The sequence below is a fragment of the Hirsutella rhossiliensis genome (assembly GCF_020360975.1).
Source record: "Hirsutella rhossiliensis strain HR02 chromosome Unknown scaffold00003, whole genome shotgun sequence".
NCBI lineage: Eukaryota > Fungi > Ascomycota > Sordariomycetes > Hypocreales > Ophiocordycipitaceae > Hirsutella > Hirsutella rhossiliensis.
Genome location: NW_025408669.1, coordinates 1,588,380 through 1,609,438, shown reverse-complemented (window position 1 = coordinate 1,609,438; position 21,059 = coordinate 1,588,380). Strand labels below are relative to the sequence as shown.

At 60.3% G+C, this 21,059-nt stretch overlaps 7 protein-coding genes and 1 non-coding gene across 8 annotated transcripts; 4 read left to right on the top strand and 4 right to left on the bottom strand.

Annotated features, from left to right (window-relative positions):
- Positions 1 to 5,692: 5,692 nt before the first annotated feature.
- HRG_03024 (pfkB family carbohydrate kinase domain-containing protein) lies at positions 5,693 to 7,134 on the bottom strand (the record flags this gene model as incomplete). The annotated part of the gene is made up of 5 exons (XM_044861495.1): positions 5,693 to 5,870; positions 6,200 to 6,255; positions 6,393 to 6,551; positions 6,628 to 7,033; positions 7,085 to 7,134. 5 exons carry the CDS (start codon positions 7,132 to 7,134, stop codon positions 5,693 to 5,695), a joined length of 849 nt encoding a protein of 282 aa, XP_044722521.1.
- Positions 7,135 to 7,946: 812 nt separating this feature from the next.
- Positions 7,947 to 9,766, top strand: HRG_03023 (ATP-NAD kinase domain-containing protein; the record flags this gene model as incomplete). The annotated part of the gene is made up of 3 exons (XM_044861494.1): positions 7,947 to 8,717; positions 8,763 to 9,249; positions 9,321 to 9,766. 3 exons carry the CDS (start codon positions 7,947 to 7,949, stop codon positions 9,764 to 9,766), a joined length of 1,704 nt encoding a protein of 567 aa, XP_044722520.1.
- Positions 9,767 to 10,401: 635 nt separating this feature from the next.
- On the top strand, positions 10,402 to 10,482 carry HRG_12077. The gene has a single exon. It is a non-coding gene; the product is annotated as a tRNA-Ser (tRNA).
- A 283-nt stretch (positions 10,483 to 10,765) lies between these two features.
- Positions 10,766 to 11,628, top strand: HRG_03022 (emopamil binding protein; the record flags this gene model as incomplete). Its single annotated transcript, XM_044861493.1, has 3 exons — positions 10,766 to 11,173; positions 11,242 to 11,377; positions 11,438 to 11,628. 3 exons carry the CDS (start codon positions 10,766 to 10,768, stop codon positions 11,626 to 11,628), a joined length of 735 nt encoding a protein of 244 aa, XP_044722519.1.
- A 280-nt stretch (positions 11,629 to 11,908) lies between these two features.
- HRG_03021 (glucose-repressible protein grg1 domain-containing protein) lies at positions 11,909 to 12,177 on the bottom strand (the record flags this gene model as incomplete). Its single annotated transcript, XM_044861492.1, has 2 exons — positions 11,909 to 11,996; positions 12,056 to 12,177. The coding sequence occupies 2 exons, from the start codon at positions 12,175 to 12,177 to the stop codon at positions 11,909 to 11,911; spliced, it is 210 nt and encodes a 69-aa protein (XP_044722518.1).
- A 3,077-nt stretch (positions 12,178 to 15,254) lies between these two features.
- HRG_03020 (uncharacterized protein) lies at positions 15,255 to 17,251 on the top strand (the record flags this gene model as incomplete). The annotated part of the gene is made up of 4 exons (XM_044861491.1): positions 15,255 to 15,532; positions 15,594 to 15,754; positions 15,809 to 16,185; positions 16,259 to 17,251. 4 exons carry the CDS (start codon positions 15,255 to 15,257, stop codon positions 17,249 to 17,251), a joined length of 1,809 nt encoding a protein of 602 aa, XP_044722517.1.
- A 631-nt stretch (positions 17,252 to 17,882) lies between these two features.
- On the bottom strand, positions 17,883 to 18,671 carry HRG_03019 (PAP2 superfamily domain-containing protein; the record flags this gene model as incomplete). The annotated part of the gene is made up of 2 exons (XM_044861490.1): positions 17,883 to 18,554; positions 18,615 to 18,671. The coding sequence occupies 2 exons, from the start codon at positions 18,669 to 18,671 to the stop codon at positions 17,883 to 17,885; spliced, it is 729 nt and encodes a 242-aa protein (XP_044722516.1).
- Positions 18,672 to 19,548: 877 nt separating this feature from the next.
- HRG_03018 (eukaryotic initiation factor 4E domain-containing protein) lies at positions 19,549 to 20,444 on the bottom strand (the record flags this gene model as incomplete). Its single annotated transcript, XM_044861489.1, has 3 exons — positions 19,549 to 19,832; positions 19,919 to 20,220; positions 20,281 to 20,444. 3 exons carry the CDS (start codon positions 20,442 to 20,444, stop codon positions 19,549 to 19,551), a joined length of 750 nt encoding a protein of 249 aa, XP_044722515.1.
- Between the last annotated feature and the right edge of the window lie 615 nt (positions 20,445 to 21,059).

Sequence of the window (21,059 nt, the reverse complement as noted above, 5' to 3'; positions counted from 1 at the left end):
CAGCCCGTGACGGGAAACGCGAGGCTGGCTGGAAACTTTGCATCACCCATCATCACCGAAGTTGTCTCCTCGGGTCCTTGCACGAATCCATTACCCACAGCTGCCCAGCCCCCTCCTCATCTCGCTGTCCTGGTGGGTGCTTGTTTACGGGCTTTGATGAATGCATCGTGGAGCTACATTCTGCATAGACGTGTAAACCATGAGGGTGCTTGCTTCGTACACCGGCATCCACGAGCAGAGCAGCCAATGTCAGCATACTGGCCTGGGTACCTGTGCAGCCGCACCTCTCCGGTTGTCTTGGACGGGCGCCTATCATCAACCGTGTTACCTGCCGTCCCCAGGTGTCGTTCTGCGCGAAACGGCCTGCTTGCTGCACCTGGCTGGCCACCTGTGAGTTGTGGCCATGACTGGCACGATGCGGATAGACCGTCCGTAAAGGCCGTCATCAGGGGAAGCCTCTCGACGTTGGCCGGGGCAAAGCCTCGGTACCATGATACCACATGTCCCATCCATCACTACATACATGCACATAATGTATGCACGTGCGTCTCAGCAGGATGCGTCCGCTGCCGGCGCGCTGCACTGACGTCGCCCCAGAGTGGAAGCACATGCAGACTGAGTTGCCTCTGTTCCAGGCAATATGGGAAGTTCCATGCGCCGCCGATGGACCCATCCAATCCCTGATACCCTATTAGGCACCCAAGATGTACGGCAGCCTCGAGTCATTGGCTTGCGCCCGGTACGGAATATATGCAGACGGTTGGCTTCCAGAGAATTGAGTTGGGCCATCCCATTTTTATCGCGGCTTCTGTTGGCCTCTGGCCGTGCTCGCACCCCCCTCCCTCCCTGTTCGACAGTTTGGTGCGACGCGCAAGACGGCTGCGGTCAGCGACATGCACCACCAGTGGCCGGAGAAACATGCCAAAAGGATAGGTAGTACTGTACCGCATGTACGTACAGTATGTACAAGACTCATCCATGTGATGGTCAGAAACTCGAAAACAAGACGCCTGGCCCCCCCGCCAACGTTGCTGCGGCGGGTACGGAGTATCGTGCACTGTGCTCCTGCAAAAGTTAACTGTGTGTGGTTGAGGTCACTCTCTGCAGCTTTCGCTGGATAACGCGGTGCTCGGGACAGTGTGTCGAGCCCTGCATACAGTGCGCACAATGAGGACTGTCGTGCTGTGCCTACTGTGCAAAATTACTCACCGTATCTGGTGGGAGTGCCCGAGGGCACAGTGCAGCCAGCTTCTCCATCGTGAATGGTGGCCGCCCACGCGCACACCGTGGCACACACGACGCAGCGCGCACACACAGAGCTTCATCACTCTCGTCAATACATGGGTGGCCGCTGGGCGACGACGAGGGGGCCCGGCTCGGAGCCTCGGCCTCGACTCGACGACACCCACACGGCGGGAATCGCGCCTGGCCTGATCCGACACCTGGTTTCATATCCATCGTCGTCTTGCCTCGTCACGTCGGTGGAGCCCGTTGTGGACGCGCCGCGGCACGGTAGAACCGCGACCGGCAGCGCAGCGCCCCGTCTTCATCGACATGGCGTCGTTTTTCCTTTTCTGCTTCTTCTCACGCAAAACTCTCTCTGGCCACGTACTGTAGGTATGTGCAGCGACAGGCCGACACACACATACACACACACACACACAGCACACACCCTCCTCTTTTCCGTCCGCCATGTGCCCCATCAGCTTGTTATTGCTGATGATCAGCCGGGGCGCCTGCATCGAAAAGACTTGATGGTATGTGTGCAGGGAAACGGCCCCTCTTCACCCCCTCCTCTACTCTTTTCCCCCTGCTGAACCATCCCACAGGCCGACTCGGAATGGTTGGTCGTCCCTAGAACAGAGACGACGCATGCCTTTTCCGCCATGACTTGCCGCTCCTGCGCCATGCCGCAGACACCATTTCCCGCCCTGGCCCTCTTCCGTTAGGTGCTTGCTTTGTCTTTCTTAGCTGGCTTTCCACACGCGGACCCGAGTAGCCGTCAGCCTGACCAGCCAGCCAAGCAACCAAGGTCGCAGCGTCTCCCGCGCGACGGACTTGGCCCTCCGGCTATCAAATCATCCGAGTTGCGTTCTTGGGCCCCTTGCGCCAAAAGCCTCGCGTCCGACGTCGCCCGGACACGCCTTGTTGCCTTGCCCTCGTTTCCGCGCCATGGTCCGTTGTCTCGACGGCCCCATAGCCGAGCTATCGATTGGGACTAACGCCTTTATGTCTGATCAACAGCTTGACTTCCACTTGCTTGCCTGCCTGTCTGCCTGCCAGGCCGTGACCGTTCAGCCAAGCTGCTAATTACTATGCCGACTTCTTGCTTACGCTGACGTCTCCAAATGTGGAATTTTGGGCCCAGAAAGGATCAACTAGTCGTTCGAGCGAGGTAGTTTGTCATTCACTTTTTATCTTTACCCTTTCCTGATTGGTGAAGAGGAAGAAGAAGAAGAAACGTGCCGTCGTGACGGGACCCTTGACAAGGCGGCCTACCTAATCACTGTTGTCAGGCTGCGCATACCGCGCATGGGGGACGGAAAGGGTGCTACGCAGTGCCCCCGGATGGAACGATATTTTTGGGTGTGGTGAAAATGCGGGTCTAGAGGGAGGAACAAGCAAGTAGATGCTGCTTCTGTGTCCCCGAGGCCATTTCCCTTAGTGGTGCTCGTGGGACGGGGCCGTTTGTTTTGGGTGAGCGCCTTCTTTTCTCTTTACTTTGCATGGATCTGAGGATGGCTGGATCAAGCTCTGGCGCCGTGCTTATGCCGCTTGGCGAGCAACAAACCCATGAAAGGCGCCGAGGTTGGATGTGTGCTAATAAGCTGGGGCATGCCAGCAAAGGAAAACGCTTCTCCCGACTTGTCGCATTGCCTGGGTCGGGTCTGGGGTTCGGTTGCTCTCGAGCTGGGTGGCCGAGCGGTTAGATGACTATGAAACACGACGGTCAGGATTGGCTCGTGGCTGTAGTCGTCAGCTGCAAAAGGGGCAATGCCAAACCGCCGGCACAATCAATCCCTCGGAGCAGGGATGGCCGCAACGACATGTCTTCATCTGCCTCGATCCGATTCACGCACTCGCTGGCATGCGCTCCGTCTTCTAGGCCTGCGAGACCAACTGCGCAATGCACGCCTGTGCCTGCCGAGCGGGCCATGGCTACGGATGGGGGCGAGGCCGCGAGGCGCACGTCTTGTGACGCAGATCCAGGCAGGCTCGCAGAGGCACCGACTTGGGGTGATGACGCTGCCGATCTTCGTCAGGCCGGTGGTGATGGTGGTGAATGGCAGGTGAGTCCGCTGCGAGGAGACGACGCCCGTATCCGTACACCCCCCCTCAACCCCCCCGTTCCCTTTTGTCCCGGACGGACGAATCGCCCATTAACCGCTGCCATGGGTCCAGCCCAACCAAGCCAGGCAAGGGTTGCCAGACCGTTGCAGTCGCGTTGCCAGGGTGCGAGGTGAGAGCAAGGGACCATGACGCCGTCCTCGACGACCAATAATCTACCGCGGCGGACAAGCGCACACACATCCCTTACAAGACGGGATGACGGGATACAGGGCACGACACTTGTCCAAGCATATGCTGACCAATTGCCTCGCCAATCGACCACGGGTACAGGCACGGCAGATATGCGCCTTCGCGGCGTTGTGCTGCGACCTGGAGCGACCACTTGCTTCTTCGTCCGTCCTCCCCCACAAGACTGGCGGATTCGGACAGTTCCCGAGTTCGGGGACAGCAGGCGCAAGTTGGGGATTTCTGAAAGCCGTGTCACGTCACAGAAGAATATGATCTCACCGCCAGCCAAGGCCAGCCAACGAGCACCTTCTACCTCGTGCTGGCTCTGCGCATCATGGTTATCCATACAGCACGGTGGGCCTATATGTTACCCAGGTATGATGCTGCTGGTCGAGACACAAAAAAGCAGCCTTGTCCGCGCATGTGTGCGCCATCGCATCGCATCACCACAAGCAGCGTGCCATGCATCCCAAGGCGGAATCTCCACTCCCTGCTTTCAACCTGCCAGCTCGTCGCTTTGGACTCGGGGTCGGCCCCCTTCGGCACGTTGTTGCAAGGGAAGATGACCGCGTCTTTGCCGCTGCGGGACGGGCCAAGTTCTGCGCCAATTGGTTGACCACTGCCCAGGCTCTTTGCATGCCTGCTGGTGAAACACCTGACTTATACAAGTTACGGCTAGAGTTTGGTGATTGATGCTAATTCTATTTCCGACCGAGGTAAAGACATGGCGGGTCAAGTCGGGTGCCCAGTCAATCTGCCGATGCTGCCTCGGACGAGCACGCACCGGAATATTTTCTACGCCTCGGCAGCTGACGAGTACTGCAGCGCGTCTGCAGTGATGCCGTTCTCCCTCGCCCGCGGCACAGGGTAGCTTCCATGGGCTGCAGGCTCGGCTGAGAGGAGAAGGTGCTTCGTGTTTTGTGCTGCGAGCGGCCAGTGGGCGGGACGGAGCACCAGCTGAGCCTTGATTGTCCTCCCCCAATGGTTTCTTGCCTACGACGCAGCGACTTGCAGCATTCAGTTTGTTCAATGTAGTAGCTGCAGGGTCAGTCAAGGCTTGCCGCGGGCTTTGTGTGCAGCTGAGAGGACGACTGGACGCCTGTTTGCTCACTGCTCTCAGACTGCTACGACATGTGCGCGCGCAAGGCATATCATGGCCGGCACCAGGGCGCGCCGCTACTGGCTCCTGGGGGAGAGGCTGCTTTTGTCGCGATGCTTCACCTCGGCGCTCTGCGCGCCTACCACGATGGACAGATGTACTACTCGCGAGCTGACGAAGTTCAGTCAAGAGTGCCCGGTTTGCCGCCTCGGGGTTGGCTCTCCCAAGGGATGTTGTTGAGCCATGTGTTTGTACTCTTTAAGAGACATGGCTCTCCTCCTGGGAACCTCCCGGTTGGATAGACCCCCCGAGCGTACACGGGTTAACGAAACTTGCGTCTTCATAAAAGCTGAATGTCGCAGCGTGGGAGAGAGTAGCCCAGCGTCATGGGGATTACCTACTTAGAGGGTATAGGAACGAAGACAATAGTCCATGTCACGCAGTTGTGGTCAAGGGAGAGACGACAGACCAGGGCGACCAAACAGTTGTCCGAGCAGCCGACCCGTCATTCAAAGGCCATCCCCACTCCCTCTCGTACCTGATGCTCCCTGCTCCCTGTCGACACGCAGCCACCAGGCCGCAGGTGGTTCACGTCACTCAAACCCCGCTGTCGGCCGACTCAAGTGTTTTCCGCCCCCCGAAGGAGCCTGCCATGAAGATGAAGTCGACAGATGATGCCCCCGAGGAGCAGGTCGCAAGAGCCCGTCGCTTCACCTACGGCCCGCCGCCGGATTCCTTGCTGCTGGTAATCCAGCGCATACCGTGAATCGCCGGGCGATCAGCAATCTTCCCCGCCGGCGAAAAAAGCATCACCCACTGCTTCATGCAGTAAGCTGTCTCATCGAGAGATGGGGGCAAGGTATTGGAGGTGCTGCTGTGTCGTGGGCAAGAAGCAAAGCGCCAGCCAAGCCGTCATCCCCCTCACTCCAGGTCCTCGACCGTCCCCCACGTACTGTACACCGGTCAGCACGGAGATGCCATCATCACTGGGGCGTTAAAAGGCGAGACAACGGGCGCTCTCTCCGGGGCGAGTGGCCAAGACAGGGGGGGTTCGCAGGGTCGGGTTCAGATAAATCAACCAGTCGCCGGCGCCACCATGTCGGCGCCGAGGCCCTGGAAGCCCTCTCGCTGCACCTTGAGGGTGGCCAGGTCGACGGCGAACCTGACGCTCTGGCTGAGGTGCCACGTCTTTTCGCGGCAGACGAGGCCGTACAGCATTCCGGCGATGAAGGTGTCACCTGCGCCGACGGTGCTTGAGAAGAGGTCAGCAGGGAGAAGGAAGGCGGCGGGTGCATAAGCACGGGGGGAGACGTTGCGAGGGGTGGAGGGCACAGAAAGGAGAAAGACGCAGGCGTAAGAGGCCCGCCGTCGGAATGCGCAGATGGGGGAAGCTAGACGACGTACTCGACGATTGAAATTCCTCCTGGTTGGTGCTCGACGGGGGCTGAGACATGGCCGCCGCGCCTTCTGCGCCCCAGGTACATAGGCCCAGGGACCTGGGCAATCGCCCCCCGGTCAGCCATGCGTGATACGTCGATGGGGAGACAGGAGGGGGGGTGAGGGTTGGGCTCGTCGCCCTACCTTTGTCGTCGCTGCTCGCCGGTGAGACACGCTTCGGCAGACTGGTGGCCGCGGCTCTGGCAACGCCTTTTCATCAGCGCGTTGACACACTCGTCTCTTATGTGTAGATACGTGCATGTCCGCACAATGTGTGCTCTGGGACGGTAAAAGTAAGGTGCAGAGTTCCAGGTCCACCCCCTTGAGGGTGTCTTACCTCGGCCCAGGACCTCGAGTAAAAGACAACGTCTGCTTCGGCCGCTAGCTCGGGGAGGCCCTGGCGGCCTGGCTTCTCCAGCTCGACGCTGATGCGGGCTGCGGGCAGGTGGCTGCGCAGCAGGCGGATGCAGGCCAGGGTTGTGTCTGGGATGCGGCCCTGGCGACGGAGAGAAGAGGGAGGCGGGTAAGCGGACGTGTTTGGCTCGGCGTGTCCAGAGCGACGACGGACTGACCTCAAAATGCCACCACGAGTCCGGGTGCGAGACAAAGGCGCGCACGACGCCCTCGAACTCGCGGGCCGTCATCTCCGGCAGGAGGTTGTAGTTGACGATGGTGCGGCTGCCGGTGGCCTCGCTGCGGATGATGTAGCTGCTGGCAGGCTCGGAGCAGGCATCGCGGTAGAGGCAGTGGTCCAAGTCGGCCCGGGACCGGGGGCCGAAGGAGGCGACGATGCGGCGGGTGGCGGGCGAGGACCTCTCCGGCAGGGGGGAGACGAGATGAGCTTGGACATTGTCCCGGTGGTGGTGGGCGTCGAGGAGCTGCTCGAGGACCTCGAGCGTGTTGGGACAGTTGCCGCCGCGGCGGATGGCGAGGCTCGTTGCCCGCAGCTTGGAGTCTTGCTCGGGGTAATGGGGGACGCTGGGCAAAGGTTACGGATGGTCGGACGGGCGGGGGCTGTTTGGGTCTTGCCTGAGGATGGTGTCGAGATAGCAGGCTCCGACGAGGACGAGGTGCTGCATGGTGGGCGGACGGGTCTGTGGTTGGAGCTGCAACAATCGGCGGACCGGCTCCGGCCGCAGCAGCGGGGCCCGCGCCAGCCTCGAGAGTGGGCCGGGGCTCCGGGGCTCCGGGCGCTGCCGCTGCTTATCGATAGGGTGCGGGGTAGGAAACTCTGGTGCTGTGATGACGGGGGATGACTCTGTTCACGACAACCACAAGAGGCATATTCGCGATAATGGGCATGTTCCACGGGTGGGAATTGGTTGAAGCCAAGATGGCTTCGCAGATGAGGTGGCAATGCAGAGCCATGCCAATTGCAATCTGCTCGGGTGCAACCTCGGCGTAGACGCCACCATCCCTCGTCCCTACCCTATACTTGCCTGGATTCACAATGTCTCGATGAAAGATGGCAGGAGAATCGAGGTATGCAACAGGAAGCAGGCCGGGAATCACAAACGGCCTGAAATGCGGTGACGCAGACGTGTGTTTGTTCCGTCTCTCAAACAAGTCCACATCGGGCAGTTGGAAAGCCAACTGCAGGCGCCGGCGGTAGCCCCCGCGCCCTCCGGGCTCCATCGTCCACCATGCATCCGCCTCTGCCGTCACACACGGATTGTTCAACTCTCGCAAGTCGCCAACTCTCCGGCCCAGTCGTGACACCCTGCCGCACACCGAGCACAGAGGACGAGTCTCGACCCTGCCTGGACCCGCAAGCCTTCGGCTCCGAGACCCCGACCCGCGCGCTCTCCCCGTCGCAAGCATCAGGCTCTCTCTCGGTGCACCTGCGCGCGGGAGCTTTCCTCCGCTCACTCGAGCCTACCAACGAGTCGCAATGGGCCACGGTGAGCGCGAGGCGCCGGCACAGGAGCGGACCAATCATGTTACGTTCGTCGACGGAGACGGCGGCTCGGAAGATGGCGACGAGGACGGCAAGCCCGTCGAGGTGACGTTTGAGCCGGGCAATTCCCACCGCCGCAAGAGCTCGCTTGTCTCGTCAGAGGCCGCCACGTTGCGCATCCAGCGCTCCTCCCGCCGCGACCAGTGCATCGTCCACCAGTTCCTCGAGTCCCGGGCCAAGGGCGCCGCTGGCAATGGAAGCGGCCCTGCATCCCGCGCCCACTCGTCCAACCCAAGCCCGACCCGCGATCACGGCGTCGAAAACACAGGCGACCGCCGCGCCGCCGACCCCCTGGTCGAGTCCAACGGCCAGGAGAGCCAGCCGCACCGGTGTCGCGCCTTGCTCGATCCGGCCAGCCTGGACGCGGCGCGTGTCGGACAGGCAGACCAGCAGGCGTGGACGCGCGAGATGACGGGCAACATGTCGGACTCGGACCTCGCCCAGCAGTACGACGTGGTCCACAGCCGCATGTTGACCAAGAAGCAGCTGAGCGACATGGCCTGGGGCGTGCGCGAGCTGAGCAGGCGGCTGAGCAGCATGCGCATCCGCATCCGCGTCAAGACCATCTTCATCCTCACAAAGGTCTACGACCAAGACCTGATCGTCGTGACGAGGGAGCTGACGCGCTGGCTCCTCGACAAGGGCCGCCCGGTCCCGTTTGTCGTCTACGTGCAGGACAAGCTGCGCACCAACAAGAAGTTTGACGTGGGCCGGCTGCTGGACGACCTGGCCGAGAGCCACGCCGCCGAGGGGGCCGACGTCGAGACGACCCGCCACGCCCTCGAGCGCCGGCTGCGGTACTGGGACGAGGACATGTGCCGGTCGCGGCCGCACACGTTCGACTTTGTCATCACGCTCGGGGGCGACGGCACCGTCCTCTACGCCAGCTGGCTCTTCCAGCGCATTGTGCCCCCCGTCCTGAGCTTTGCCCTCGGCAGCCTCGGCTTCCTGACCAAGTTTGACTTTGACGACTTTGTGCCGACGCTCAACGCGGCCTTTGACAGGGGCGTCACGGTCAGCCTGCGGCTGCGCTTCGAGAGCACCGTCATGAGGAGCATCCGGCGCAAAGGCTCCGACGACGGCAAGGGGTCCGAGGAGGACGAGGACGAGGCGCACGGCAAGAGGGACCTGGTGGAGGAGCTGATTGGCGAGGAGCGAGAGGACGCGCACACCCACCGGCCGGACGGGGCGTACGAGATTCTCAACGAGGTGGTGGTGGATCGCGGGCCGAATCCGAGTGAGTGCCCTTACCACCGAGCCTACAAGGCCCGGCCCACCTCCCCTGCTGCAGCCGGCTGACCGACGCAGCCATGTCGTACACGGAAGTGTTTGGCGACGACGAGCACTTCACGTCGGTGCTGGCCGACGGCATCTGCGTGTCGACGCCGACGGGCTCGACGGCCTACAACCTGGCGGCGGGCGGGTCGCTATGCCACCCGGAGAACCCCGTGATGCTGCTGACGTCCATCTGCGCGCACACGCTGTCCTTTCGGCCCATCATCCTGCCCGACACGATTGTGCTGCGGGTCGGCGTGCCGTACGACGCGCGCACGTCATCCTGGGCGAGCTTTGACGGGCGCGAGCGCGTCGAGCTGCGGCCCGGCGACTACGTCACCATCAGCGCCAGCCGGTACCCGTTTGCGTCGGTGCAGGCCGAGGGCAGGCGCAGCGAGGACTGGATCAACAGCATCAGCGGCAAGCTGGGCTGGAACACGAGGCAGAAGCAGAAGGGGTACAAGGAATGGGCGGACTGACGGGGTGTTAAGTGCCTCCCCCAGGGGATGGGTGCAGCTCGGGGCGGCGTTGTTCTAGAGAGCCGTGGATCTTGGGATATCTTGGGTTGGTGTATACAAGGAAGGCGTGGGCTACTGCCGCGTATGTTGGGCGGCTGTCTGTTGCGCGCATTTCTCAAGGCTGCGCCGTGGTGGGAGGTTGGGTTAGACGGGGTGTCAAAGCATGTCCGAGTCATACGAGGAACTACTGTCGAGCTTGTAGACGCCGCAGCTCGCTATAGCTATCAAGACCTAAGCGCACGGCTTCGACGACGAGGCAGAGTCTCGAGCTGTGTTGTCGGTTCCAGAAACAAGTCCGTATAGATGAGCCAATGCCCTGACCGGCCTCGGCAATAATGCCGTGTGCCGAGTCCCTGGCTGCTCCGTGGGTTTGTTGGAGGCTGGTGTTAGACACAGCCGACGTGGCCGCAAATGCTCTCCGCCGTCTTCGCACAAGGCAGTGTGCCAGTTGAACTCTCGAGCTAGCCTTGCGTGCATGACTGCCAACATAATCGTCAAAACTTCAACAAAACGGGTTATGCCAGGATTATGAGTTGAGGGCACTTGATGCTGCTGCATATATATAATCAAATATCCAAGTGGTCCTTCAACAATAAGGCAGTGTGCCTGAGTGGTTAAAGGGTATGACTAGAAATCATATGGCTTCGGCCTCGTAGGTTCGAATCCTGCCACTGTCGGTCTGAGACCGCGCCAAGTTGAAACCACTCCAGCTTGGCATCTTCTTTTACCAATTGCTCCAACTGGCAAACTTTTTGCCGTCTCCCCTTTCTCTTGCGTTCAGCTCTCTCGTGGTAGTAGTAATTATCTGCTGTTGAGTGCGGTGCCTCCACCTCTTGCGCCCCAATCCTCTCCACAGTCAGGTACAGCAGGCCTCGAGCGTTCACTTGGAGGGCCACGGACAGCCGACCTCCCACAATCCCCTCCCCACCTTAATCCCCAGCGCCAGCCGCGCCGCCCGCCATGGCGTTCGAGACGGAAACCCGCCCCCTCCCGCCGGACCTGTTCGACACGACGACGATTGCCTCGCTGCTGTCCACCGTGGCCATCGTCGCCGCCGCCTACGCCGTCTCGCGCCGGGCCCTCGCGCCGCGCTCCACGCCGCCCGCCCTGCGCTTCCTCTTCATCTGGCACCTGGCCGACGCGCTGTGCCACTTTGTCCTCGAGGGCAGCTTCCTCTACCACTGCTTCTTCTCCTACCTCGAGCCCCGCCCCGGCTCCGACGCCGCCAGCCTGTTCCCCACGCCCTACAACTTCCTCGGCCACGAGGGCCGCCGCGCCTACGGGCCCCAGGCCGCCCCCGACAACCCCTTTGCCCAGCTGTGGATGGTCTACGCCCGCGCCGACAGGAGATGGGCCGGCGCCGACCTGGTACGCTCTCCTTCTTCGCCCCGCGTCTCTTTCTGCTCGCGTGGGGAGGCTGATAATGTGCTGCGCAGGGCGTCATCAGCCTCGAGCTCCTCACCGTCTTCTTCGATGGCCCGCTGGCCTGCTACATCTGCTACCTCATTGCCCGCAAGGATCCCAAGGCGAGCATCTGGATGATTGTGCTGGCCACGTGCGAGCTATACGGCGGTATGTGCCCGCGGCTCCCCTGTCTTTGTTGATTTCTGACATCATCTTATTCCACTGCAGGCTTTATGACGTTTTGCCCCGAATGGCTCACCGGCAACATCAACCTCGACGGCAGCAACTTCATGTACATGTGGGTGTATCTCGTCTTCTTCAACATGCTTTGGGTATTTATCCCCCTCTACGCCATTTGGTACTCGTTCAACGACGTATCAAGCGCCTTTGCGGTACGAGCCGCCAAGAAAGACCTCTAGAACGTACCACTCGGAGAGCAGGTGATGGGAATGTTGGGCGCTGTGCAGCATGTACGAGAGCTAAATTCATCGACAATGGCTTGCTCAATGATCACCGTGATGTGCAGAATCCCGTTTCAAGAGTGAATTCAGGAACTACTTAGGGGTATCTAAGTCATGTTTTCTAACGTGGAAAACCATGTCTCTCAATCATCCTCTGCGCCAGGTACAAGTATCCGATCCCACTGCAACCCAGCACTCAAAGCTTGTCATCCGGATGCGAATCGATGGCATTGCCAGTCTAGATCTGCTGCTTGTGGGCCTCGGCCTTGCCGTCGTGCTTAGTCTCTTGGGCCTTGTCACCAAGAGCGTCCTTGGCGGCGGAGGCACTGTCCAAGTTCAAAGTTAGTACCTGCCATCAAGGGACGGTAGGCGAGAAGAAACGAACCGAGTGCCCATGGAGGCGTTGGAATCCTTAGCAACCTCCTTGTTGGCTTCCTTGGAGGTGCCGCTGGTGGCTTGCTGGACAGTCTCGGAGACGTAGTTGGCACCTTGCTTGAGGGACTCCATTGTGAAGAAGAGGTTTGAGGTCTGGTGTGGACTTGAAATGGAAGTGTTTGAGAGATCAAGAATTGGGCTTGTGCGGAATGGTTTGAGTGTGTGAGGAGTGATGGAGAGGAAGAGTGAAAGCGAGGCGGGCTTGGAGGTTCTTATAGAGGTCTACGGTGCAGGCACACCTTCTCTCTGCATCACAGCTACGTGCTTGCCCATGACGGACGAAAACAAGGTAGCGGGATTACGACGCGGGGCGATTTGGACAGCATGTGAAGGTCACGTCGAGGATGGAGCATGGCGTCATAGGCAAGACGGGAGGAAGGATGCGATGGAAGCTTCCTTGTGCATGGCGGAGAGAGCTCCGGGCCATGAGTATCTAGGTACTTCCTTGGCACGGTCTAGGTAGGTAAGTACCTGCAACGCAGGTGAGCGCATCGTAGAGACTTGACCAGGAATTACCTATCGATAGAAGCCATGACGTCATGATTTGTCGGCTGGTCGCGGCCCTGGACCGGAGGGACGAGGGCACAGATGCTGCGTGGAATTCGTAGCCGTCATCCATATGCAACCATTGATTGATTCTGCCGTTGGCAGATGGTTACCTGCTCGGTACCTGGACTAATGACCGGTGTACCGAGCTTTCGCCAGCATCAACGTGCCTGCTCAGGTACTCGGATGCTTGGCATACGTAGAGCCGGTGACAGCTGCGGCTTACTGTGCGCTCGCAGAGAGAGCAGAGCAAGACGCCCCTGCCACTTGTGGTTGGACGTGCGGCGGTGCAACGAAGCTCGCCTATTGGCTACCCGGTCCGGCATCGAGATTGGACGGCGGATCATTGTCTCCGGGTTTTTGACTTTTCGCCTCCAACGTTGTCACTGCTTGTGCACAGTGCTCTTGCTGGTCGTGGCTGGCCATCGTCTCCCGCCCCGCCTTGGTATAAAACACACTCACACAGTATTGGCTGTTGATATACACGGTGCAAGCCCCGCGCACGCATAAAGCCCTATCCGGACGGAAAAAAGGACGGGAGGGCGCAGTGGCCTCCGTGCAACCCATTCCACTTCCCCTCGGGCATGACGTTACTCGCCCCTCGACGCATTTGACTGCTGCCAGTGCGACATCTGGCCTGAATGATGTGGCTGTTGCCCTTCCACGAGCCGATAGCTCGTCACCATGACGATCCAGAACGACCCCTCTCGTGCGTGGCGCCTCTTGCTTGGTGGCGCAACCACACTTCCCAGACATCATCTCGCCCGAGTCTGCCTGCTGCTCCGACAAGACCCAGTTAGCTGGGCGGCTGTGCGGACCGAAACTAGCTGGCATTGACGGCCAGCGCCGCAATCATGCCGTCCATTCCTCCCTCCCCCGCATCCTTCTTCCCTGCGACTCCGTGGCCAGCCTATATCATGCTCGCAGGCCTCCAGCCTTGCGCGGGCGGCCGGCCGAGTGCGCTCGCGGCCGTGGACACCCCCATGGCTCACTTCTCGGCTAGTTCTCAGATATCTAAGCCTCTCAGGACATCATGATCAGGGACAGCCGCCGTGACTTGTGAGTGCATGGTGAAAGAGGTTTCTGCCTTTGGCATTTCTTCGACCGCAACGACGCCCAAGACATATCGGGAGCAGCAAGCAATTGCCGGGCGAGCAGGCCCTGCCCTGGACGTGCCTGGTAAAGTGAGGCGATGCGAGGAGACGAAGTGGCACCAGTCTAAACAGCAGTCGGAGCTCGCATGCAGGGCAGATCAACAATGCCCAGCTTGCAGCCCCGCATCATGCCGCATCCCACATGAAGCCAAAGAAGCGTCGTAAACTCGACGGATGAAGCAGCCCGGCTCTGCGCACACAAGAAGTCCTTCGCGGACATGGCCGACGCCCTAGCAACGTCATCTTTTCTCGCCACGATAATGGTTCGTGAATCTGACTCGCAGCGCGGCGGCTCTTCCGTCGTGAACCCTAAATCGGGTGGTTATGAGGTTGCGAGAAGCGGTAGCAGGCTTTCGGCAACTCGACGTTCCGTCTCCGAAACCATCGAAACTGTTTCACGGCTGACCATAGGCGTCAACTCCAAGCACCCCCGGCGCTTTGTCCGATTCTGGTCTAGCGCCGCGACTTGTCAACCTCCTCCTTGCTTTTCGAAACTCGGAATTGTTGCATCTGTGCCTCAGCCCGGCCAGAGTTGCGGCTTCCAGCTTCGCCTGTTACGGATTTGGGCGTTCCTCGTGGCCGACGGAGACTCAATGCCGCCCCCCCATAGCCGCTTCAGGCAAGTTCGCGCTCTCCCCGATGCGCGGGCAGGCAAGAAGCAAGGAAAGGGGCCAACTGGCGGTGGCCACTGCAAATAGATGATGTTTCGCGGTCTACACCCAGTTTGAGTTTATGACTCACCCTTGAACCATCATCCACTCAACTGCCTTGTTTCCAGGTCCATTGTCGTCTCGTGTCTTTGCACCCTCGCTCCCAAATCCCACAAGTGCCCTGTCTGCTGGGTGGGCGTTGGACACGCTTGGAGAAACCCATGGCTAGCTGGGTTTTGTCCCCGAGGCTTGGTGTCAAGAGCCGGGCCAGTTGGGCAGAAAGCCGGGAGCCCAGGCCGTATATGCCTCGTCCTGGCTGTCTCCAAAGGCCCTGGACCAAAGCTAAACATCGCGTCTATCTTAGCCTCAAGCCGCACCCAAGGGTTGCTGACCTTACCGTGTTTGTACAGCTTTCCCCCGGGATAACCCTGCCCATATTGTTTCCAATAGAATCCACAAATCGGGTTCGGCACCTTGTTTCGCCTGGCTGATGAGAATGTAAGCGCCCCTACCATCCACGCCTATGCAACCCGGGGGGGGATTCGGCAAATCCCACCATGTCCATGTTCTTCCTTTGACCTGTCGTCTCGATCTCGAAGCTGTGCCTTCGTCCTGACTTTAGCCTTCATCTTGTTTTGAGGATCGACAACTTCACCTTTCGCTGCCCGCATCTACCTGAACCTATGGATGATTCCATCTGACCCATTACATCGGGCACAGCCAAAAGGCTCTGCGCCAAATACCTTCCTTTGACTTGTACATTGTCAAGTTCGAGCTCAGAGACTCGGCATCGACGAATATGATCGATGGACTCGACTCGAGCTGGGCACAACCCCGAGCGGCCGACCTGCTGTCCAGGGCCCTCGGGGACTCGACAGATGCGGACGGATTCATGTTCCAGTCCTCGACGTCGTCTGCCATCAACAATGAGATGCGATTCGCCGCTGAGCGTTCGCTTCGCACGTCCTTCATTGCCCTCGCAAGCGTCAACGTCGTGGCCGCTGCGGCGACGGCGGTGGGCATATTCTTCGATTGCTACCTCCAGGCAAGGAGGAAAGACCCAGGCTTCAGTCTCAAGTAGGCTTTGATGATGCCCAATCTGTGATGAAAAGACACTTTGGACTGACAAGGGCTATAGGTCGTCATTGCTCACCATCATTGGGCCCAAAGAGACCTTTCCCTACATCCTGTCCCTGGGCATCGCTATCCAGGGCATCATCTTTGCCGCGGCTCAGTCTCTCGGACTTGGAGCCATTCTGACTCTGGGATGCACGGAGACCTCTCAGATGATGCTTCCAGGTACGAGCAGTCGGGAGCAATCGGCAGTACATGAGGCTGACCACAACTCTCTAGCCCTCTTCATCGTGCCGTATATTCAGCTCGTCTTTGGCTTGGAGACGGCCATCCGAGCCCTCGCACGCCAGCCGTTTCCCCGCAGTCCAAGATGGACTCTTCCGGTCTGCCTCGTGGTTGTGCTTGTCGCCTTAATTGCGACCTATGCCGTCACACGTGCTGCAGTCCCGCCCAACTTCTGCTTCGCCGAGCTCTTGTGGCTGGTGCAGCGATGGGCCCTGGGATCCTTTGCCTTTCTCACCTTGCTCGCCGGCATCATGCTCATCGGCAGCCTCATCATCTGCATTCGGCTGTTCAAGTCTTCGGGCATTTCCGAGGCGCAGAGGACCACGGCGTCGTGGACGACGTGCTACATGCTCCTCGCGCTTGTCACCACGGTAAGTCTTATTCCGCCAACTCATGTCCGGGCGCCCACGTTTTGTACAGGCGTGCTGACTCTCTCGTCGACAGGTGATGATGGTTCCCTTCTTCTGGAGCCTGTACGCCGATGACACGGGCAGGATCACGCGCCACCAAACGCGGTTGTCTATGGCGGCCACCATCGTCGTGAACCTGTCTGGTCTCTTGACCGGGGGTCTCTACGTCCTACTTCGCTTCACCAAGCTGGGAAAGCTCGGCCGGGGGGGCTACTTGGAATTCGACAGGCAAAAGCCCGCCATGGGAGAACGCTCATCGACTCCGGGCAGCTCCATCTACACTAAGCAGCTGGAGCAGCCTGTATCGCCTGTGCGGCTGGAGCAGATGAGGCGCGACCTCGAGACGGGCGACGGAGCGAGGAGCGAGAAGATGTCGGCCTGGCCGACAGCATTCGCCGCCCAGGCGGCTCGACCGCAAACCCCCGGCGTCACCATGCCGATTCCTCAGATCATGTCGCCTGAGATGGCCTTTATGGCTGGTACTCTACCGGGCCAAAACCCTGGCCTCCGCCAAGACTCGTACAACCTCTTCCCATCCAGACAAGGGGCGCCTGACACCAAGTCGTCGTATCTCCTCCCCGCCGTTGCACATAACCCAGACGCCTTGTCGGCCGACGAGCTATTGCCGCCCGCAGCAGCCTGGACGGCGCGACACGAGCGCAAGTCGTCGCTGGCATCGTCGGCGACGGTGCAGATTGCGCTGAGGGTGTCCAACATCAACGACATGCCACCGGTTACCTCGTCATACCAAGAACCCCTCGACTCGGACGGCCGCAACTATCGGGGCGACCTGGGCCTGGCAATCTCGACGGATCCTTTTGCCGACGACGCTTCACAGTATTCGGCTTCCATGTACGTGGACGATGACCTCTTCGACTTTGGCGAGGCCTTGGCTCAGCAGCCACCACTCCCAACGGCCACGGACAAGACCACATCGGACGATGAGATCACGCTGAGTCCGACCGTTTACGACCCGGATCAACCAGCGACCAAGCCACGCAAGGCTGCGTCGGGTCAATGGTTCTGATGACATTCTTGTCTCTCACTCCCTTCTTCCCCTCGCTCACATCTTTTATTTCTCTCTCTCTCTCTCTCTCTCTCGCTCTCTCTCCCCCCCCCCCCCCTCTCTCCCCCTCTTCCTTCCTCCATCTACGCACACCGCCAGCGAAAGCTTGATGAACCCTTTCTTTTTAACCTCTAAAAAATAACCCTCTTTGAACATCGGGCAGGCCTGGCACCGAGGAACGAGATATGAATACTTTTTTATGACAGTGGACATTTTACGGAACATCGCTGGGACTGGAAACCAGCGTCGGTTCATGATACATACGTTACGTCTCGCTGGACGACAGGCGGTTGATGACAGGGGGACTTTATCGGCTCTTTAGTCACATAGTACCCAACAGAGACTGAACGCGCAGATGCGCGAGGCAAAGGCTGCTTTCACATTTTATTTGCACATATGCCTCAATTGAGATGTCACAGGTAGGAGAAGTCGTGTCCTCGGGACACGTGCATGTTGTTCCACGTTCTGGCCGTGCGCTTGCCTTTTAGGCGGTTCTATTCTCGCGTCTGTCAGGAGAAGTAAGGTTCTTATGTGATGAGATGTGAAACAACGCTGGTGTGATGCCAGCACGAGCGCGCAACAGCCGCCCGCATCACCCCGTCTTGGTTTTTCTCGCCGCCCGGCTCTCCTCCCACTTTTCCCAGCCGGCCTGGCACATGTCCTCGTGGACGACGAGGTCCCTGACGCGAAAGGCCCTGGCGAGGGGCGTATCGAGGGCCCAGGCCAGGAAGCCGGAGCGGCGCAGGTGGGCAGTGGCGAGGAACCAGGCGATGGCGGAGAGAGCGCCGGCGGCGGTGCCGGCGAAGACCTGTCTGGGAGTATGGTAGCCGAGGTAGATGCGGCTCCAAGCGACGAGGGCGGCGAGGGCGGCGGCGGCGAGGCTGACGAGGAGCCTCTCGAGGAGGGACCAGGGCCTGTGACGGGCCCCGAGTGACAGTGCCCTGGCGCTCGACGACGGCGACGGGGCGGTTTGGGGCCGGTGGCGGACGAGGAGGAAAAGCGCAAGCGAGAGGCTCCAAAAGGCGACAAACTGGGCGTGGGACGAGGGCATGCCGTAGCCCTTGCCGTGGATGCGGCGGGGGCGGTCCTCCTTGATGAGGCGCTTGAGGGCAAAGTTGAGCGCCTCGCAGGCGAGCTGGCCGGCAAAGGCGAGGGCGATTTCGGCCTCGCGGGTGGAGAGGATGAGGGTTGCGTAGACGACGCAGAGGGCCTGCGGGAGCAGGGCGAGGTATGCGCAGCCGAGCGAGACGGGGTCATCTGCGTCCTACACGGGGGTATTCCCGGTCAGCGACAAAGAGTGCAGGGGGAGGCGAGGGCGACGGACATAGTAGACGTGGGTGAGGGACAGGGAGGCGAGTGCCGTGGATGCGTCGTCGGCCATGGCTGCGGCTGCCGAGGGCGGCGGGGGTTCGTGAGGGCGAGGACGGGCGCGGGACCGGGGGGTGATGCATTTCTCTCGAACGCGCTCCCTTCCTCGCCGTGAAGAAGGTGCTGGGAAAAGCCGTTGCCTGCGAGGTCTGTGCTGGGTTGAGGAGAATGCCGACGAGGATTGGGTGGATGATGGCGGTTGTCGTGGGGTGGGTGGATGGGTTGTTCCGGTACCTCCCTTTACCGCCTGCCGTGTTTGGGGCTTGCGGCACAAGGCTCCCACCCCACGGCAGCCCAAGGTTTGGTAAACCACAAGCGCAACTTACAGCCAACTACAGACTCGCTGGGCGGTAGCTGAATTGCCCCCGGTGTCTGGATCAAGACGTTCATTCTCCTTCGGTTAAATCCCTCACTGGAGGATGGCAAGAACCTGTTCCAGCCAATGCAAATGCGAGAAGGCGGTCGAGGCTTCGGCATCCCGCCCTCCCCACACGTTCTTGACGCTCGCCAAGAAGCTGCCAACAATGCATGATGAGGATCGCTAATGGGGCCCTGCGGCACCGCCGCACATGTACGTGCGGATCAGCATTCGTTGCCAAGCCAGACAGAGGCATAGATGGGCCATTCAGCAGGCAACTACATCCCCTGATGCATCTTGAAAATGCCGCCGAGACTCGATGTATTCAACGCCGTCACGTCATGCCAACAAATCCGCTCTTGTCTGGCCAGCGGAGGGCGCCCGAAATGCATACATGTTCACCGCATCAGGTGATCTCGTGCCACTGTATGTTCCTCTCTCCCTGAAATCGTCACGTCGTAAATCTTCCCCATGCTTCCTCCTCTTGGACTGGTTCCTTCTCTTTCTTCTCCCACCATTCTCCCCTTGACCCTCAGCCCGCAGAAGGCGGATCGACTCTCAGCTCGGGCTGCGGCAGGGCGCTTGCCGTGGCGGCGCTGCCGGCCTTGAGCCCGGGCGGGGCCTTGAAGCCGACGTGGTCGCAATGGCGCTTATAAAAGTAGTTGTCGGGCTTGGGCTGCAGCTCGAGCGGCAGCTCTTCCATGACGCAGGCGAGCATGCCGTCTATGGAACCCTTCTTGGACGAGTCGCGGTGCCAGATGGTGATGAGGTGGGAGCTGAAGCGGACCGAGAGGCCGACGCCGCACAGCTGGTCGCCTGGACATGGGTTCGGGTCAGCCTCGAACACGGTTTCCTCACTCGTCTCGGGGAGGGTTGCAGATGCAAGCGGAGATGAGACGAACCCTCATCCAAGGCACTCTGCAGCTTCTCGCCAATGGCCAGGAGCTGGACGCGGGTCCAGACGTCCGGGCCGGCCGTCTTAGGGACGCGCAAGGTCCAGCTGCCGCCGTTGAGGTTGCGGCGGTCCTCCCAGACGGGGCGGAAGCCCGACTTGAAGAGGTAGATGGACTCGCGCATCTTGATCTGGTCGACGGGGGTGTTGTTGTTGTAGCGCCAAAAGTCCTGGACCGACTCGATCTGGCTGCCGAGCTGCTCGAGCTCGGCATTGTACTCGCCGTCGTCGGGCTTGTGATCCTTGGATTGCCTGCGGGGTTATGTGTCAGTCGAGCCATGTTCAGGCAGGGGAGGGGAGGAGAGGACGGACCTGTCAAAGTAGACGTTCCAGTAGTGCTGCGTGGGCAATGGGCGCATCGTCTTGAGAAAGTTGCGCTTGGCGTCATCGCGCTGCTCGGCGGGCGACGTGGCGTCGACGGACTGCGACAGGCCCGAGAGGCCGCGCGTGAAGAGCTGCGGTCGCATCGACGACATGGTCGCGAAGGCTGGTTGTCGCTTTTGCAATCGCAATGTTTGGACAGGGCACGCAAGGGAGAGAAGACGCAAAGTGGTTGACGGGGGAGAAGGCGGGCGTGGACGAGAAGCGGGCATGGACGAGGACGACGGGAAGTGGCAGTGGCTGAGAGGATAAGCCGACAGGGAGAGCCTCGCTTCTTTCTTCTCCTTTCCACACACTCGACGGGAGAGCGAGGGAGATGAAACAAAAGCAGACAGGAGGACGGCCCCGCTGATTGGGTGACGAGGGGAGATCAGGACGAGGACGAGGGTGGTGGCGGCCTCGACGCTGGTTGCTGGTGGGGGCGGGCAACACCTATAAAGTGGCCTATACGGATAGCGGTAGGTACTAGGCACTTTAGGGGACGGCAGCCTGACGCACGTCCATGGCACAGTGGTAGGCTCTTGACGCGCAAGTGCTGGGGAAGTGTCAAGCTCAGCTACAGCGAGCGGGCGCGTAGCCGCTGGGTGCTGGGTCGAGTGGGACGAGGCAGTGGACCCCCCTGCGGATTAGAGCCGAAACCATTTGAAGAAGCGGCATGTCACGCATGCATGTAGACACGCAGTCGCCGACATTTGCTGGAGAAAACCCGG